The sequence below is a fragment of the Benincasa hispida genome, chromosome 8 (genome assembly GCF_009727055.1).
Source record: "Benincasa hispida cultivar B227 chromosome 8, ASM972705v1, whole genome shotgun sequence".
NCBI classification, from domain to species: domain Eukaryota; kingdom Viridiplantae; phylum Streptophyta; class Magnoliopsida; order Cucurbitales; family Cucurbitaceae; genus Benincasa; species Benincasa hispida.
The window spans coordinates 57,019,688-57,039,202 of NC_052356.1; the positions used below are offsets into that span (position 1 = coordinate 57,019,688).

The 19,515-nt window shown below is 34.0% G+C and overlaps 2 protein-coding genes across 3 annotated transcripts; both read right to left on the reverse strand.

Moving 5' to 3' along the window:
• Nucleotides 1–863: 863 nt before the first annotated feature.
• On the reverse strand, nucleotides 864–7,692 carry LOC120082920 (DNA polymerase epsilon subunit B). The gene is made up of 14 exons (XM_039038340.1): nucleotides 7,560–7,692; nucleotides 5,839–6,023; nucleotides 5,558–5,735; nucleotides 4,511–4,664; nucleotides 4,284–4,415; nucleotides 4,110–4,187; nucleotides 3,099–3,203; nucleotides 2,884–2,964; nucleotides 2,670–2,800; nucleotides 2,490–2,584; nucleotides 2,301–2,400; nucleotides 1,773–1,887; nucleotides 1,550–1,660; nucleotides 864–1,358 (listed from the first exon to the last, which is right to left on the reverse strand). Exons 2-14 carry the CDS (start codon nucleotides 6,005–6,007, stop codon nucleotides 1,218–1,220), a joined length of 1,590 nt encoding a protein of 529 aa, XP_038894268.1. The 5' UTR covers nucleotides 6,008–6,023; nucleotides 7,560–7,692; the 3' UTR covers nucleotides 864–1,217.
• A 2,681-nt stretch (nucleotides 7,693–10,373) lies between these two features.
• On the reverse strand, nucleotides 10,374–13,287 carry LOC120082921 (glutamate decarboxylase-like). Of its 2 annotated transcripts, XM_039038341.1 has the most exons (7): nucleotides 13,059–13,287; nucleotides 12,844–12,940; nucleotides 12,538–12,742; nucleotides 12,270–12,470; nucleotides 11,717–12,185; nucleotides 11,421–11,473; nucleotides 10,635–11,120 (listed from the first exon to the last, which is right to left on the reverse strand). In XM_039038341.1, exons 2-7 carry the CDS (start codon nucleotides 12,924–12,926, stop codon nucleotides 10,635–10,637), a joined length of 1,497 nt encoding a protein of 498 aa, XP_038894269.1. In that variant the 5' UTR covers nucleotides 12,927–12,940; nucleotides 13,059–13,287. The 2 variants fall into 2 exon arrangements, with proteins under 2 accessions (XP_038894270.1, XP_038894269.1); XM_039038342.1 differs by lacking the exon at nucleotides 13,059–13,287 and having other exon boundaries at nucleotides 10,374–11,120; nucleotides 12,844–12,926.
• Nucleotides 13,288–19,515: the final 6,228 nt, after the last annotated feature.

The following is a 19,515-nucleotide window of genomic DNA, read 5'->3' on the forward strand; positions in this document are numbered from 1 at the left end:
GAGATAATACAAAGCAAAATTTCCCTTCAAAATTACATTGAACTGTAAAAAAGATGCCACTCAACTCAAATATTGTGGTTTCGAGACTACTTTTCTTTCGCCTCAAGTGTTGGGTGTTGATTGAAAGATTCCATTTGCCATACAAAATAATATATATATATATATATCACATCACCATTTTGTCACTTTCAAATTTGATGCAACAGAAAAATAAAACCCACATTGAATTAGATTGATTGGGCAGAATCCATAATAATCCTTTAGTATTACTCAAAACTCCACATTAATTACCACTTTTGTTGAAATATGGATAGCTGAACTGTTGGGCCAGTATTTTATATTCAGTTAAAAGTTTGATTCCAGACTCTATTTTGATTGGGGTTTCATCTCCAAATATGATATTTAATTAGTTAAACAAGTCAAGTTTGCAATCATTGTAACAACAAAAAATGGACTTATCCCACTCAGATGGAAGCTTCCACTTTTAAATCCTAAGCGAATGGAATGTGTAGTTGGACTTAGATCCAAAAAGAGAGAAGAAAAAAGGGTCGAGGCTGCTTCAAACTAAACTTCATACCTTCCAGGAAAGGAAGAATTAATTGTGTGGGGAATGGACAATGGGTATGGCCCAACCCCTACCAACCAGACCTATCCGTCTGACAAGTCTCATCAAACGGATACCCAACTAAACTACCTGCTCTACATTTGAGCAACTCTCAAAAAGTATGGACGACCACACTCACCAAAGTTCGATGTTAGCAACATTTCCCTCATTCTTCTAACGCTCCTTTCGGTTAACCTGTATCCATGATCTTCTTGTAACATTATAACATACAAGGCATGAACAAATCTTTTTCTCCAAATTTAGAAGGAAAAGAAAACCCCATCATGTAGGAGACCTTTTAGGTTAGTTGTTGATCAATACGCCATCCACCGTTAAAAGTTTACAGACTAAAGAATATGTTACTCAGATTTACAACTGTACATCTAAAGAGATTCCTTATTCTACACCAAAGTTTCGAGTTTGTCATGAATAGAAATCACAAAACCCTTCTTCAGCATAGAATGAAATTCCAGCCAGTGGTAATTCTTGGTGTGCACAATGCAACTCCCACGATAAAGAATGATACTATAGGATCTCTCCTTCAAAATTTGAAAACGAATTGTTATGCCGCAGAAAGTGACCGCTTTGACTCTGGCCTAAAGTTTGTAATGATTTACAAGGCAGACAGTTCAACTTCTTGATTGCAAGGACGATACGCCACAAAAGTGCTATCATTTGTGAAGGAACCAGGATTAAAGCAAGTGATTCCTGTGTATTTGAATGCTTGTTGCTTACTTCTATCCGCCAAAACTATCTGCACAAACCAAATAAAGATTGATATAATAATCTGAAAGTTCATGCAACAATGCCAGGTTCAATGGCAGCATAACGTTATCACCCATCAGAAGTCTCGTTCATTATCTGCCTCCAGGTGTGGAAAGAAAGGATATCCGACTTTGCATGTATAAATAGATTGATTAAAACACTAGAGGTATGAGTAAGTACCACATGAGGAGTAGGATAAAGATGAAGACAGTGGTCATAATTCCAGATAATTGGTTGGATAACCAGAGGAAGAGGGCAGAGATGACTTTGATGAGTTATGGTAGCAACAAGCTGCAAGAGAATCATGAAACCTTAAGGCCTCCATATATAAATATACAAAAGGGTTAGAATCAATAAATGGATAACTAAAAACAACAGATATATAAAAGGGTAAAAAGATCACATGCTCAAAAGGATCACTCGTTTCTTCTGTGGAAGGTGGTATGAGACAGGAACGGCGCATTCTATAAAGCAGGTCCTGTCGGAAAAATACAATTTCCTGGGTGTAGAATCTGACCCTGTATTCAAATATGACAATTATCCACCACTATGGAGTAAAAGGCATACCATTCACCAAAGATAGCATAATTTCCACTTAAAATCGGTTCATTTCTTTTAATTAAGTCAAAAACCGAAAGCTCTTATGAAGGACCATTTATTTTGTCCATCATAGGCTTTGTTATAAATGAACCTTTTTTTTTATAATTTCTTAAATTTAATAAAGTTGACAAAAATTGATAAATAAATCTTCACCATTAACAAGCCTTTAAATCTATTAAATACAGTTCTGTTTGCTTATTCCAAATGGAAAAAGATGAATTATTTCTCGAGCAAGCTGTAGAAGTGAAGCCCCTCGTGCCAGATAATATTACAGTTAAGACTAGAAAAACCATTAAGGCTACAACTACAAGTCAAGAATCGAAGTATTCACCTGCAAGGGTTACTAGAGAAAATGGCATTTGGGACGTGCATCTGAAGCTCTTCGGTTAAAAACTTCGGCAAAGCACACCTAGGTAGAACTGTGGATGGTCCTATAAACCCAATGAAAATAAAAACTAAGAAAATCTCTTGCATAGTTGAACTGAAGGCGAGGAGCTTCTTAACAAATAACAACATAAACCTGCATCATCTGGACCAGGAATAAAAAGAAACTTGCTATGCTCTATTAATCGTGGATGAGCTGCTATCATTCTTCCTAACTTACCAAATTGTAGTCTGCACATTTTAACTCATTATTGCTCTGAACTCATGTCCATAACAGCAATATTGATACGCAGAAAACAATTGTGATAGAACTTACCTGAGACTTGAGAAAGAATTAAAGGCAAGATTACATGGACGGGAACAAAAATTCCCCATCAAAACAAACAAGGAAGGAACCACTTCCACATTCTCGAAACCATCAAGTATGGTCTCCAGTTTTCCCATGGCCTACCACATGAACAAATTTTGTTAAGGCCACCAAGCTTCACAGACACACAATACACATGAAATATAAAGAGGTTATGTGTCACCTCTTCACTATCCAACCAAATGTCCGAGAGTATGACAAACATATCATTAACAGCTTTCTTCTCCAGATCTGCAAGCCTGAGCTATTGATGATTAAGGGAAACAAGTTGATTGCATTGGATGTATGTGTATACACCCTTTGAATAGCCAAAATTCAGCATAAAAAATGTCAATGCTTATTTCGAACTCCTTTTATAGACCAAAAGAAAAAGGATACAGTCTCCTCTTTAGATAGAGCACCACCTCCAAAGAAGTCCTGGCCTGCTAGCAATTTAAGAGACTTGTCCCTTTCCTCTAATGGAGGAAATCCACATGTAACAACCTTAACAAATAGAGGCCCAGGAAAAGCACATTATTACTATGAAGAACAGTATTTGAAATATTTCTATGAGACAAGTTGTGGACATTTTCCAAAATGTTTGAACAGGACGATATTTTGTGCTTGGTAGCAAATAAGAAAGTAAACCACAAGAATGAAATCCCACACACAAATCCAACTTTGAGAAGTAAATATCCTTTGGATGAAGGCAGGACACTTGCATCTTCATCCTCACCTGTTTTGTTCTTAAATGTCAACCTCATCTTAGATTCAAAACCTTTAGACAAGAGTCTGGGCAGCACTCGCCCAAAAAAATAAATATATGTTCAGAAAGATAAGGTTTCAAATCTCTCAAAAGTAATCTTTTAACTTCTGGATACCTAACGAATGAAATAACTAACTACAAGATGGTGTTAGCCATACCAATTGAGAACTGTGTGAAATATAACTTAGGCATGCAGACCTCTAATCAGGACCAAACAGAACTAAGACCCATCCCATAACATTGTATGAAAATCATCTCATAAGCATGTAAAAACTTCAGAAAATGTTCGGATCAGGAAGGAATTTAATTCAGGCCATTTTCAGTAACATTATAAATAAAATGTTGCTATACAGTAAAACTGCCATAACTCCAAAGTCTTGTTGAAAAGAATATAGGCATATGTGCAAAGTTTTTTTCTCTCAGAAAAAATGACCAAGCATAATAATCTAATAAAATATGAAAACATCGTAAAGCAAAGTACATATTAGCAATAGCAAATAGGCAAAGCATAATTAACAATATTATGTCTTCAAGAAAGCAAGTTCTCCCTACAAAAAAGGGGGGTTAGAAACGCCTAATAGAACAATAGGGGAAAATTCCAACCACCTATCTATACAGAACTTAAAGGCAAACGTGGTACAAACCTGAAAAATACCCTCCACGAGCATCTCTCCTTCTGCTACAACAATGGTGTTCTCTGTAAACAGACCTGTAGTTATCTTGTGCTGATTATTAATGAAAACTGCAGTGCATGTCATCTTCAAATATCAAACAAGTTCAGATTTTTCCACATCATATAAGATGCCAGTAAAGGATATAGCATTAGATAAATTAATCTCCACAGACGCAGTAAGGTCCTCCAAGTAAAAGTGGCCGTCCTCCATTTGAGAGATCACTCCCATGACCCATTTTCTCCCTGTTTGCCCCACCAGAGATTGAATAGGAGAAATCTGGGAAACATAACACAAACGAAATTAGTGTAAATGCTCATGTTCAATTGTAGAGGCTAACAAGCTCAGTTCATGGGTCGAGAGAAATGGAGTACCTCACAACTTCCAAAATGAGACATGCCAGTGTCAAAAGCGGGTTTGGAGAAATGCTGATCTCGGGAGAGCCTTTGGGAAAGCAGAAGAAATCTATCTCTATATAAAGCAGCTTTAGCAGGAGCATCCCCATGAATTGGAAGTTTTCCTGTGTGTCTAAAAAATATATATATATACATACGTGGTTCAAAAACAGGTGTTAAAATCCATTATACCTCTCTTTTTTGCAGTGAGTTCCATTACTTATCCCATCTAATTATCCCAAAGTCCAACTAGTAGCTTTTTTTACAAGTATTCAACAACATATGGGAATAAGAAATTTTGCCCTAATTTCTTGGTCGAGAGTATATGCTTAACCAGCTATGCTCAGATTGGCCAATTGGTGGCTTTCTGTAAGGTTCCTAGTTAAGAATATATTGGGATAATTAGTGCTTTATTAGTATTGGCATTAAAAGGGGCAAATTAGTAAATAGTTAGTAGGTTGGTTAAGGATTTTTATTATAAGTAGAAGGAGTAGGGTTGAGAGGAGGGTGTGAAGAACTTTATGTGGGATTTCCTAATTGGGAATTTGGGAGAGGATTCTCAACCTTCTAGAATGTGCTGAGCTATATTGGGAGAGGATTCTCAACCCTCTAGAACGTGTTGGCTAAGGATTTTCAGTAATATTATTAGGATACCAATTTGTTATCAATTAGCTCAGCACATTCTAGAGGGCTGAGAATCCTCTCCCAAATTCCCAACTAGGAAATCCCACATAAAATTCTTCACACCTTTCTTTCAAACCCACTCCTATTCCCTTCTTTCAAACCCACTCCTATTCATAATAAAAAGCCTTAACCAACTTACTAACTATTTACTAATTTGCTCCTCTTAATATCCATACTAATAATCCACTAATTATTCCAATATATTCCTAACTAGGAACCTCTTAATACCCATACTAATAATCCACTAATTATTCCAATATATTCCTAACTAGGAACCTTACACTTTCATTCTACAATTGTTCGATAATTATTCAGATAAATATAAAAGGGAGAAAAACATACAGATAGAAGATCTTTTTGATGGGATCATAACGAAACTTGGAGATATCAAAAGCGTCGATGATGCAAAGAGCAGATGTACTGGTAATGGTATTGGGACTCTCTTCTCCCACTTCATCAGCTGCAAGCATAATGCTGACAACCCGATGCACCGCATCCTTGTCTAATATCGAAGATTTCACTGCCACAATAGAAAAAACAAAGAAACTGTCCATGAAAAGGAATGAGGTGAATTGCAGAGAAGATATAATTGTAGTATGAAAGAAAAAGGAACAGAGTAGTACAAGATTCGTCATGAAGATTGTCAAGAACAAGATCTATAGCGTCATCTTCGCAGCCATGGAAGCGAGAAACGAAGGAAACAATCTCATCAAGAGCTTCTAGTTTGATGCTGTACAACCCTCTGATTTTAGCTTTCCTCTGTACCTTTTTCCTCAGAGTTAATGCATCCATTCTTTAGTGAGACAATCTGCAAAATCAGTGTGAATGAATGACAATGGGGTTGGTAAAATGGAGGATCAATTGATGGGGAAAAAATTGGCTTTGGTAACGTTCTTTTCCTATTTGTTTTAGAAATATGTTTGGTAACTATTTATGTTTCTTATTTCTTGAAAAAACAAAGTAGAAATATAAATTTGTTTGATAACTATTTCTTATTTTGTTTTTTGTTTTTTGTTTTTTGTTTTTAAAGTTTAAATAGATTTTAGTATAAATGATATAAAAAAGATATAACATACATTAAAACATATAAAAAGCAATTATCAAAAGTTTGATGGTATCTGAAACAAATAAGTCTCAATGCAGAATAAAAAATAATAATAATATTTATACACTTTAAATATTGTCCAAATTTGATCTCAGGTCTCTCATTTGAGCCATTTTCCATAAATGGTGTCACCTCATATAAGAATTGAACACTAAAAATCCTTATTCACTAAAATTACCACACTTCTCATACGTATGGAACAATGCAAAACCCATGTAAAAATTAAACACCATCATTCTCCATCACCAACGCCCCCACCCAAGTGCCAAGTTTCAAATCCCCAATCTCTCTACACGCCCCCAAGACACTAAAGTCACAGCCATAAACTCAGCTTCCATCATCTCATCCGGCTCAAACCCAACTTCCGTAACTAAAATAATGTTATTCGGCTCAAACCCAGCTTCCATCACCTCTCTAAACAATCCCACAGCCTCACCAACGTACTTCATCTTCGAGCAATCCAAAATAATAGAATCTCATGAAACCAAATCCCTCTCAGGAATTTCATCAAACATCTTCCGGGCATGACACGGTTCCCCCACCACGCATACATACGTAATCAAAGAATGATTCACATCACCATCCTCGTCCAACCCACGTTAGTTCACAGAAGAATGTACCACCTGCCCATGTTCAACAGTCGAAAGATTCGAGCACGCAAAACAGAAATTTCATTCGAGAATAGAATTGAAGGGCAAGGGAAGAGTTCTTCCAAATCGTCAAGAGGCCACGAATCCCAATGTTGAAAGCGTACTCAGTGGCTCGACAATCTTCGATAAGAAATCCGACGCATAGGCGAAATCGGAAATCCAACACTCTAACCACATGAAGAAATAGAAAACGACATCCAGAACATTAAATTGACACATAATAAACCCAATAATCGACCACAAAGAAGGAACAGCAAAATTAAACTTCGAATTTGGGATTTAGCCTTTTCTTTTCAACTGCAGAAGTGAAGGAAGAAAATGAAAGTAGCCACAAAGGTTACAGGGGAAAGAAAGAAAAGAATCTCCACAAGCCGATCAACACATACGGCAAAAAAACAGAGATGGGTTGTATTGTTTGGTCCATTCTAAGGCTGTTTCTAATTCTCCAGATGGGGCAAAAAAAGACAACAGAAATGCAAATGAACATAAACAATAAATTTGAACTCGAGAAAAGAAATCCCTGGTATTAAAGATAATTGATTTGCTACTATGGGAGAAGAAGATGAACGATTGAAGAATATTGACTAACCGAATCGCTTGAAGCTTGAGAAGCTGCTGACGACACGACCAGACGGCAGAACGCAGTGAGGGGCTGAAGATTTGGCGAGAAATTAAAGGGACCTTGCGTTTATATGATGGGGTTGGAGAATGGAGGCTTGATTGGCGGGAAAAATAAATTTATGGGCTGCAATTTATTTATTTATTATTATTTTTTATTTTTGCAAATTATAAAATTTCAGTTGTAAAAATTAAACTTATTTTAAGTGTTAAAATCGAATCCTTAAACTTATATAGTTGTAAAATTAGACTCCAAATATTTAGGCCATGTTCGACAACTATTTTATTTTTTGTATTTTCTTTTTAAAATTAAGCCTATGAATATTATTTTCACTTCCAAATTTCTTCACTTGTTATCTACTTTTCACCAATGTTTTAAAAAACTAACCCAAATTTTGAGAACTAAAAAAATAGCTTCAAAAAGTTGTGTTTATTTTTGGAATTTGCTAAGAATTCAACGAAATATACAAATTATTGTAAGAAACGTGGATGCAATATACTTAATTTTCAAAAACAAAAATAAAAAACCAAATGGTTTGTTAGCTACAAAAATTGAATCCTCAAATCTATGGAATTGGTAAAATCAGTTCTTAAACCTGTAAATTTATATAAATTTAACCCTTAAACATAAATTTCAAAACACTCCTAAATCATGAAAACAAATTGAAATTAAGCTCATACTTGGAAGATCATGGGAAAAGAAATTAAAATGACCAAATTCATAATTTAACCTAATTCAAATTTTTTGCACGTGGATTGGTAATCCAAAATATGGTAATCATTCTCTATTTTAATGTGTCTGAAAATCAAGCATACAACAAAATGTCATAATTAACTATACAAAGATTTTAGAATTAAAAAAGAAAAGCAACATTAAATATTAAATATTAACACCGAAGCCTTTTAAGGGTAGGTTGAAAATGATTTAAGAAAAAATTATTTTTTAAAAATGCATTTTCATTAATGCTTCATTTGACGTTAGTATTTGAATAGAAAAGATTTTGAATCAGAGGTATCCGACAACCCAAATAATTCAAACTATGTAAGGGTTGCGTTAGATTAATTTTTTTTTATTATTGAATTGGATTGAATTAGTTTTGTTCTTGAGGTGGTTTGGATTAAACATTTTCTATTTTGTTGGGTTGGGTCGGGTTATGGGTTGACTAAAAAATTTTGGGTTGACCTAATGCAACCTGGATTTTATATATATTTATCTATTTTTAAAGTTTACAATAAATATCATACATATTTGATATTTAGCATTTGAATTTTATAAGATTTTAGTTATTAGTCATGTGTTGTATATAAATTTATATAGATTTAATTTTTTTTAAAAAAATTATAACCTGACAACTAACCCAACTTAGGTACATTAATATTAATGACAAGATCTTAAATGCAGAAAATGATTTCAAATTATTTTGTGCATTTGGAGCCAAATTGATTTGAAATCATTTAAATTAAAATTTCTTGTTTGGATAACCACGGAAAATGAAAAGAAATCTACTTGCCCTAACATGTTGCACGACATTATACTGATAATTATACCAATGTTTAATTATTGAAAGATACTTTTTTTTTTCTTTTTCATATATATTTTAGAAATATTAGTGATGCTTTCTTTCCCCTTTTTTCTTTTTGTTTAATTTTCAGAAACCTAGCGTTTCAATTTTTTCCCTTTTTTTTTCACTTTCATAAACTATTATAGTTAAAAATAAAAAAAAAAAAAAAAAACTCCTACTTTGCTTTCTAAATTGAATCTCAAAAAAATCAAATATTATATATATTGTTTACCAACAAACTGGTGGAATAATGTAAAGACACGGGAAAAAGAAGAACTGGAACAAAAATAATATTAAAAAAATAACAAGATTTTAAATAATTCAAATTCTCTATCATTTTAGTTATCCAAATACAAGAGATGATTTCAAATCAATTATTATTTGTAGTCTATCCTAGATGGTTGCATTCCAAACAAGAGGTTAAGGACGCTTGATAAAAATTCATTAAAATAAAAATACAAATGTATTTAGACTTTTTTTTTTTTCAAATGTATTTTTTATGTAAAAGTTTGTTTGGTTTGTTATAAACTAAAAATGTTATTATTAATTTCAAATTACTATAAAATAATTTTTTTTGTGGAGATGATGGCCAAAGTTGACCAACAATCGTCAGAAATGGAGGTTGAAATTGATCGATAGTGGTTGCCAAAAATGGTAGTCGGTGGAGGTCATTGGAAGTGATGGTTGAAGTGATCGTTGAAGATGGTTAGCAAAGGTAGCAGTCGTCAACAGTGATAGTCGAAAGTTGACCGACAGTGATCGTCGGAAATTTTGACCGAAGACGATCGCGAAAGATGGTGGTGGTGGTTGAAATTTTACATATAAATTAAGAGAAGATTAATCATTACACGCTCAAATTTAATTTTTCTAAAAGTTGATTTTAAGTTTTAGGATAAAACCTATTTATAAGAATTCCCCTATTCTAACCGGCTTATTTTATGAACTCATTTTTTTCAGAATCTCATTTTAGGGGATCGTCAAACACATAATTTTTTTCAAAATAACTTGTTTTCTAACTTAATTACTTTGAAAGGTATTACAAACACACTCTACGTTTATAAACATTTCCAGATTAACAATGTTTTCAAAAATCTAAGAAATAAATTTTAAAAATCTGTTATTACTTGTGGAATTTAACAAAAAAAAATATTCAGACAAGTGAAAACCATGACAAAGTAATTATATGGATAGAAGAAGCAAAAATGAACTTGAAAATAGAAAACTAAAAGAAAAATTGTTCACAAAGTTTATCTTGTTGCATCCATAAGAGGTAATTAAGGTGTATCCATCAGAAAACATAATGAAGGTAGGAAACAAACTGCATTGGAGTAGTAAGAAGGTAGAGAAGGTACAGTACACAAAGTCACAAACACAGACTGCACCAGCAAGAACCACACTGAAAGACAATCAAAAGCAACAGCAACAGCAACAGCAACAGCAACAACAACAGCAAGCCAAGTAGAGTTGAACTAAGCAGTAGTGCACTAGCAAGCACCAGTTCTCTTGCCATCCACGAGCCGTCTCCAATATGTAGTTACTTCCTCCTCAATCTCCCGGTCACTTTTCTTCACATGCTTTGTAACTCCCCCACCATCTTTAACCCCAGCTTTCACTTCTGCTGCTTTCACAGACACCCGACTTGGCAGTGCCTCGACTTCCTTCAAGACTTTGTCGATGTCCGAGATCAGTCTCTCCGCCAAGCTACGGCTGAAGTCTTCCCTAATCACCACACGCAGCACTGCAATGTGCTGAGCGTCTGGTGGCATCGTGTAAGCTGGCACGATCCATCCAAACCTCCTCAGGTTCTCTGATATCTCGAACACGGTGTGCTTGCTGCTGTCTTTGAGAGTGAAGGCTACCAAGGGCACTCCAACATCCTTGGAAACAACCTCAAACTTTCCCATCTTCTCTATTCCCTCTCTCAGCACTCTTGCATTCTCCCTGCAGTTCTCCATCACGTTTCTGTATCCCTTTGTTTCCACCAAATTCACACAAGGACTTTCCTTAGAACTTCATTCAAGAATATTTCACTATAACAAAGGTGCTTAATATCCTCCTCTTAACCTCTTATCTTTGCATGTGAGTTTTCGGAAGCTAGAGGAGGTTCAAATCAATGGATATATGGTGTCAAGTACTATAGGCTTTATGGGTGCTCTTAGTTTGATGCCTAACAAACATGCCTCAGCAATACTTTCTACTTTCTAGCAGATACACTAACAAATCGTATATGAATTTCTTAAAAGAAATGTCAGTTTGAACTACGGATTTACCTCGAAGCCAAGGCGTATAAACTGATAATATTGAGCAATGATCTGACTAGAACCTGCCAAAAGAAATTAGCATAAATGAAATGAGATTAAGGAGGCATTGATGATGAAAACTTCACTCAATTTGAGGCTGTTCACTACATGTCTACGTCTGAAAAGATAATTAAATATTTAGGTCAGTAATCAGACCTTCTACACCATGAAGAAATGGTGGGTAAATCAATACTCAACTAGCCTGACAGAAATGGTTTTAGAACTTTCAAGTCCTAATTATTCATTCAATTCAACAATATGCCCACCTTTTGAGAAGTTGAGAGTGAAGGTGGGTTGATCAGAACCAAGATAGTTAATGTGGAAGACAAGGTCCTCAGGCAGATCCTCTTTACTCCGCCAAACAACCCATCCTACACCAGGGTACACAAGCCCATACTTGTGACCACTCACATTGATGCTCTTCACTAAAGGCAATTGAAAATCCCAGTCGAGATCCGGATAAAGGAATGGGGCAATAAACCCTCCACTGGCTGCATCCACATGAATTGGGGTGTCCCAACCAGTTTCCTTATTCTTCTTAGACAGAAGTTCATTAAGGAGTTTTACATCCTCAAACTCTCCAGTCAGAGTAGACCCCAAAATTGCTGCAACACAAATAGTATTCTCATCAACCAGTTCAACAGCCTTCACTGGATCCATCACATAAAACCCTTCAGAAAGCTTAATCTCCTTTAGCTCAACCTCAAAATACCTTGCAAACTTCTCCCAGCACACCTACAAACCACACACGACGCATTTATACAGACTCTTTCCTGAAACCCCATATATAGTGTTCAATAGTACATATTCTAGGCTAACCTGGACATTAGCACCAGTGACTATGTTGGGCTTATCATAGGGTTTGCCTTGAGATTTTCTTCTGTGCTGCCATTTCCTCTTAAAAGCAAGACCCGCAAGCATAATGGCCTCTGATGATCCGACAGTCCCCACACCAACTGCAGCTTCTTGATCTCCGATGGGGGCATGAAAGAGGCGAGCAATCATATTGACACAGCGATTCTGTAAGCAGAAAGATGAGAGCGTAAAAACAGGAAACTTGGAAGAGGATCCAATGAAAGGAAAATACCTGTAGCTCAGTAGTGACTGGGTACTCATCCATGTCAACATAGTTCTTGTTGAGAGAAGCCATGATGAGATTATCACACTCTGGCTCCATCCAAGTGGTAACAAAAGAAGCCAAGTTCAGCCTGGGAGTGCCATCCAGCATCAGCTCATCGTGTATGATCTGGTACGCTGCATCCTTGGGAATAGATTGCTCCCCCAGTTTGAACCTAGTAACAACAAATTCATCATTTTCATTTTCATTTTCAACAAAGCAGAATCAAATTTTCTGTGATAGTGATTGATTCCAAAAACAGAGTATACAGCCTACTTGGGAGGAGGAGAGCGGAGATATCTGGAACCAAAAGTGCAGTTCACAGAATCTCCAGAGTCTGCAACTGTTGTCAAAACCATATTTTGGTGATGCCCTTATCCAACACACAAACACAAAGATAGAGATCAGATTAGAGAGAGAGAAATCTGAGACATGAACCAAATAAGAACAGAGAAGGGTTGAAATGTAAGTTAAGATTAAGTAATAAATACCTCCTCGCCTGAAGCAACCAAAAGACACGTCACGTCGGAGTCGGGTCCCACCACCTTCCTTCAATGTAGGGCAGTCTTCATAACACTTCTGCAACTTTTTCGAACCATAACGCTATTCATCCATTATCATACTCACAAGCTATTGACTGCTCAACACAGCTAGATTTTTTAGTTTAATTTGGTGGATTTTATGAGCGGAAAGGAGTTCAAACCTTAAAACTGTATCACATAGTGATCCATACAACTTTGAGGCAAAGGTCAGCAGTAATATGACGACACAGAGAAATGGAGAAGTAATTGAAATAACGCTTTTTCTTTTTATGGATAGAAAAATGGTAACATCAAGGTGATGGACAGATGTCGAGTGGAGAAGAAATGATGTGGCAACTGGCACGACATTGTCTTTTGTAAAATTAATAAAATGAAAGTATGTATCATATTTAATAGAAATGTGTGGAATGAAGAAATGGAAGTGTTTGTTCTCCACATCCGTTGACAAGTGGAGGCCATCCAAATAAGAGGAGACTGTAGATGTGAGGTCATATCAAATGGAAATTTCTCCTTTTTTGTGAAAATTCAAACTCAAAGCATAGGTTTGAAATTAGATTTTTTAGGTTTCAGAAAGCAAATCTTAATCGCTAATCTATTTTGATATGTTATACTGATTCTTAAATTACACTAACAACAATTGCATCGAAATATTGCATCATGAAAAACCCACCGACAATGTTGCAATTAGGAATAAATTAGAGTAGTGATTACTTAATGATTTGTTCAAAAAGAAAAATACTTAAATAGACCTCGAGAAATATTCATCTTTGTACATCTTATCAAATTACAATCACAATTTATCATGTGACAATTTTTTTAAATATTTTAATTATTTTTTTACATGTGTGATGAGAGTGAGATGCATAAATATGAGTGATGTCTATATTGTGACATTTCAATGCATAGAAAAATTTAAATTTGATTCTCTCAAATTAATGGATTTAATTTGAGAAATTTAGAAATTAAAATTGATATATTTTGAAAAGATCATTAATTTAAATTATTAAATGAGATATTCGGAGATTTGAATTTAGTTTGATAAAAGGTTTGAAATATTTGCTAGATTTGGAATAAAGAAGAGAAAAGGAATCAAACCCTGGTTATATATATCACACATGAGAGTTTAGAAAAAACAAATAAAATCAAAATTAGTTTTGATTTTTTTATTTTATTTGGAAGTCACGACAACCCCTCAAAATCTTGGGAATTGCTATTTGTAATATGAAAATTTTTTATCTTGCAAAACTAATATTTTTTAAGAACTATTTTTTTTTAATTTCTTTCTTATCCCTCATTTGAGTGTTTTTTATTTTACCTTTTTTTATTACGATTTTTTAAATTCAACTTCAATTTTTTATCTTACAGGAAAAAATTTGTCGAGATTTTTCATAAGGATTTGACAATTTTCTGATTAAAAAAAAATCTTTCCTGAAATTTTCCTTAAGAATTGGAAATTGGGAAAATTCACTAAATTCCAGTTGTTACAAAAAATTTCTGATTTTTTTTCAATAAAAAACTAAGAATGATAAATTAAAAAAATTAAAATCTAGAAAAACTTTTCAATTACAATTTTTTTTGTAAAAATAAATTAAAAATAATTAACTTAAACTTATCGAAAAAAATAGAATTATAATTCGTCAAAAAAATATAAAAAAATTATATTAATTATAAATTAAGAAAAAGAAAGAGAGTATATGCATAAGTAGCTTTTTATTTATTTTAATTATTAAATTTTAAATTAATAATTAATTATGAAATTTAAATTTATGAAAAAACGTATATGTATTCTACCATTTTCCCGATAGGACTTACCGGGAAATCGGATAGGCTCTTCTTTTTCTTTTTTTTTTTTCTCAATTTTAATTATCAATAATGAAAAATAAAAAAATTATTTCAAATTGTAAAACGGTTGAAAATATTTACAAAATATAGTAAAATTTTAGAACTATCGATAATAAACGCTATCAGTGTCTATCAATATCATCGATAGACACTGACACTGATAGAAGTCTATCCGTGTCTATCATTGATAGTTCTAAAATTTTGTTATATTTTATAATATTCTGGTTTATTTTTCTATATTTGAAAGTAGTTCATTAAAAAATTCTAATTCTTAATCATTAAATTTTTTTAATTTAATTATTAAAACTAATAATTAATTATTGCAATTAGAAAAAGAAATCTATGTATTCGGTCCATTTTCCCGATAAGACTTCCGGGGAAAATGCCAGACACTTCTTCTAATAAGTTCAATAATTAACTATTAAAATTCTTTTATTATTAATATTCCTAATTAATTAATTATTGATATATATATATATATATAACATATGTATTCTGCTTACCGGGAAAATGGGCAGACACTTTTTCTTTTCCATTTTTTTTAAAATTTAAATATTAATTATTAAAATTAATAATTAATTTATAAAATTAAAAAACAAAACTTATATTCATTCTATCTATTTTCCCGTAAGATTTAATGGGAAAATGAAAAGACAATTTTTCTTTTTTAAAAAAATTTGATTCTTAAAATTAAAATTAATTATTAATTATTAAAAATTTAAAGAGAAGAGAAAAGAAAAGAAAAGAAACAGTTATTTACATTTTCTTCCCCAGTAAGTGGAAAGTGTTGTGTTTTTTAAATAATAATAATATTTAAAAAAGTACTTTTCCTTCCTAGAAAGTTTCTTATTGGAAAATTGAATTTCCACCCATTTTTTAGTTTAATTTTTTTTATTTACCATTCTTAGTTTTAAGTTTAAAAAAAGTTCTCACAAATTTTTCCTAAGAATTGGAATTTAGTGAATTTCCTCCAATTTTTAAAGTCTTAGTGAAAATTTCACTTAAGGACTTTTTTTACCATAAACTTTTTTTACACCTGATAATATTTTTTTGCTTTCAAAATAAACTGTAGTTTTAAGTGGTTGATCTTCTTGGATCATCGGCCTTTGGACTTGTTGATCTTCTCGGATAATTGGCCTTTTTGGTTTGTTGATCGGCCTTTGGGCTTGATGATTTTTTGGATGATTGGCTTTTGGGCTTGATGATCTTTTTGATCAACCTTTAGACTTGATGATCTTTTTGGATGATCAACCTTTAGGATTAATCAGCCTTTAGGCTTGTTAATCTTATTGGACGATCGGCCTTTAAGCTTATTGATCTTCTTGGATAATCGGCCTTTTGGGTTTGTTGATCTCCTTAGATGATCGGCCTTTGGGCTTGATGATCTTTTTGGATGATCGTCTTTTAGGCCTGTTGATCTCTCCTTGGACGATCAGCCTTTGGGCTTGTTGATCTTCTTGGACGACCGACCTTTGGGCTTGTTGATCTTCTTGGAGGATTAGTGTTCGCACGAAGCTGGAGAAACTTGTTTCGTGGAGTTGAACTTGAGATGTTGAGGTTGGTTTGATGCGATATGGTTCGATCTCTAGTACTTGATCTTCTGATTCTCTCTCGGTTGGGTGGATGTGCTTGACTTGAATAAGAAAAGCACCGAACGTTTTTGAAGTAGAAGTCTTGGAAGAGTGTTTTTGTCTTCAAGGGTCGTTTTTGAAGTAGAAGTCTTGGAAGAGTGTTTTTGTCTTCAAGGGTCTTCTGTCTTCTAGGAGTGTAGCTCCAGGAGTCTTGGGAGTCTTCTGCTTGTTGATGAATTCTCTCTGGACTCTTTGAATGTAGAATTGCTTGTATCTTCAAAGGACTTCAGTCTTCAGAAGGCTTGTATCTTCAGAGAGCCGAATTGCTTGACTTGAACTTCAGTCTTTAGGCGTGGTCAGCTTCAAGAGTCAAGGAGTCTTCTGATTGTAGAGAATTCCCTATAAGCTCTCTGGAGTATAAAATTGCTGATCTCTCCAAATGAGGAGAGCTTCTCTATTTAAAGAGTTCATAGGTGGGCTTGGGCTTGGTTGGTCCATGGGCCTGGCCATTGGGCCCAATTAGTTGGACTTGTGCTTGGTTGATCCATGAGCCTGGCCCTTGGGCCCAATTAGTTGGTTTTGGGCCTAATTTGAAATTTGGGTCTAATTCAGCTTTTTTTGTAGTTTGGACTTTAAACCCAAATAATAATATCAAATTAGGCCAATTTAATTCATCTGATTCAACCACGTGGCGTCATCGAAATTTTTCTTCAATTCAATTCGGGACATATGTCAACTTCTAATTGGACTCAAATTTAATGATTTAGAAATTCGTCATTAATTTAGTAAATGAGGTGGCAATTTGTGATTTGTCTAAAATTCCTCATTCAACCAATACACTTTCGAGATTTATGCACATATAAGGGTGGATGAATCTCGAAAAATATAAAGTTGGAATCAAAATCCAAATACATTTGTTCTTGAATTTGATCCCAATTGATGTGTCAGTCAAACTATGAATTTAATATATAAGTTTAACTTAAATTTGGGATAAAATTTGGAATATGCCCAAATTTTAATTTAATATTTTATCCTTAATAATTTGGCTTGAGGATAAAAATCTAATGATTTAGATTTTGGGATAAAATTGGGAATATGTCCAAATTTTAATTTGAGATTTTATTTACAATTTAATAACAATTTGATTTTGAATAAAATTTGGAATATGTCCAAATGAAATTTAAGGACAAAATCTAATAAAATCAAGTTAGATAGAGAATTTGTTTAATTTAATTTGACATTAAGATAGAATCAAATTAGAAAATCTAATATTTTGAATCAAATCTTTATTTGATTTAGATTTCCTAATTTATTATGGAATCTAGAACCTCTATAAATAGGACTCCAAACCCCTCCATTATCCTTATCCCTTCTTCTTCTTCTAATCTTTCATTTCTCTCCTTTTCTTCTTCTTCTAATCTTTCCTTTCTCTCCTTTTCCTCTTCTTCTTTCAATTTTTTTTCTTTCTTTCTTCCCTCTTTTTTTTTTCATTATTTATTTTTTAAAATTTTCTTTCCCCTCTTTTTTGTTTTTCTTTGTTTTTCTTTTTAAGAAAATTTCATATTTCCCCCCCTTTTTTTCCTTATTCTTCTTCTTTTTTTACTTGTCCCCTTACTTTTTTTTTTTTTTTTTTTTTTTTGCGTAGGTTTACTAATTTGTCCCCCTTACTCTTTTGTAGGAGTTAAAGCGCAACTCAAGGGAGTACAACTGCCCGTTCGCATATTTTGATCGTCGTGGGAGGGGCTCCGCCAAGGCTTACAACTCTCCCATACTTTCGCCCTAGGGAGGATCTCGATAAGGTCTACCTTGTAGCACCGTTTGCATATCTTGATCGTCGTGGGAGGGTTCTGTTAAAGCTTACAGCTCTCCCATGCTTTCACCCTAGGGAGGATCCCAATAAGGTAGCACCGTTTGCATATCTTGATCCTCGTGGGAGGGGCCCTGCCAAGGCTTATAGCTCTCCCATGCTTTCACCCTAGGAGGATCCCGATAAGGTCTACCTTGTTGTATTATTCCTTGATCAAAACTTGAAGATAAGAGAAATATGCCATTGAGTATTGAAGATGAGGTGGATATGCCATCAAACTTTGAAGAAGAAGCTCCTCATCGCAAGAGCCTAAACTGCATGATGCTTCTGGCCCGTATGAGTTTAAAATGTGAATGGCCCAAAAAAAAAAAACTTTGTATGAACTACATTACGATTTGATCCCTGTCATTATAAAGGGTATGTAGGCAACTTAGAAAATTTTAAGTTCAGTCGCAGATAAAAAAAAAACATTCTTTTTGAACTATATTATGACTTGATCCCTATCATTAAGAAAGGTATATAGGCAGCCTGAAAGAAACTTCAAGTTCAGTCCAGTTAAAAAAAAAAAAAAAAACTTGAACTACGTCATGATTTGATCCCTTTCTTTAAAGGTACGAAGGACACTTAAAAAAATTTAAGTTTAGTTCAACAGAAAAGGTACTACAACCACCTAAGTAAGATACTACAAGATTCATGTTAATCATCCTCGATAAAGAATGACACTTCATATTGAAGATGTTCATCCCTATTGGGGGCAACACAATGGATTGAAGATGTTCATCCCTCGTAAGGAGCCAACACAGTAAATAAAAGGCACACACTTGGAATGCACTTCGCTTCCTCTTTAAAATCAAACTTAAATGTTCCTCCATCTTCAAGTTCAGAGACTTTGTCGATGCTCTTCAATCTTCAAGTTCATGTGCTTCATCGATGCTCCTCCATCTTCAAGTTTAGAGGCTTCATCGATGCTTCACCTTCATGCTCAAGTCTGAAGGTTTTGCAATGCCATCTTCATGCTCAAAGTTGCGAAGTCGAGCTCAATGTGAAGATTCATCGATTCTTCGTCAAACTCAAATGTGGAGGATTTGCAGATGCTTTTTCGAACTCAAACGCGAAGGCCTCGTCGATGCTTCTCCATCTTCAAGTTCAGAGACTCCATCGAAGTTGTTCCATCTTCAAGTTCAAG

Excerpts from the sequence above, each read along its gene's own strand:
- LOC120082920 (XM_039038340.1), bottom strand. The coding sequence starts at position 6,007 with ATGGATGCATTAACTCTGAGGAAAAAGGTACAGAGGAAAGCTAAAATC. Across the intron at positions 4,665-5,557 it reads ATCAAAAAGATCTTCTATCT|ACACACAGGAAAACTTCCAA; the intron begins GTATGTTTTTCT and ends TATATTTTTTAG. Across the intron at positions 1,359-1,549 it reads TTTATCCTACTCCTCATGTG|ATAGTTTTGGCGGATAGAAG; the intron begins GTACTTACTCAT and ends TGGTTTGTGCAG.
- LOC120082921 (XM_039038342.1), bottom strand. The coding sequence starts at position 12,926 with ATGGTTTTGACAACAGTTGCAGACTCTGGAGATTCTGTGAACTGCACT. Across the intron at positions 11,474-11,716 it reads CACTCTCAACTTCTCAAAAG|GTTCTAGTCAGATCATTGCT; the intron begins GTGGGCATATTG and ends TTCTTTTGGCAG. Across the intron at positions 11,121-11,420 it reads TTATACGCCTTGGCTTCGAG|GGATACAGAAACGTGATGGA; the intron begins GTAAATCCGTAG and ends GTGGAAACAAAG.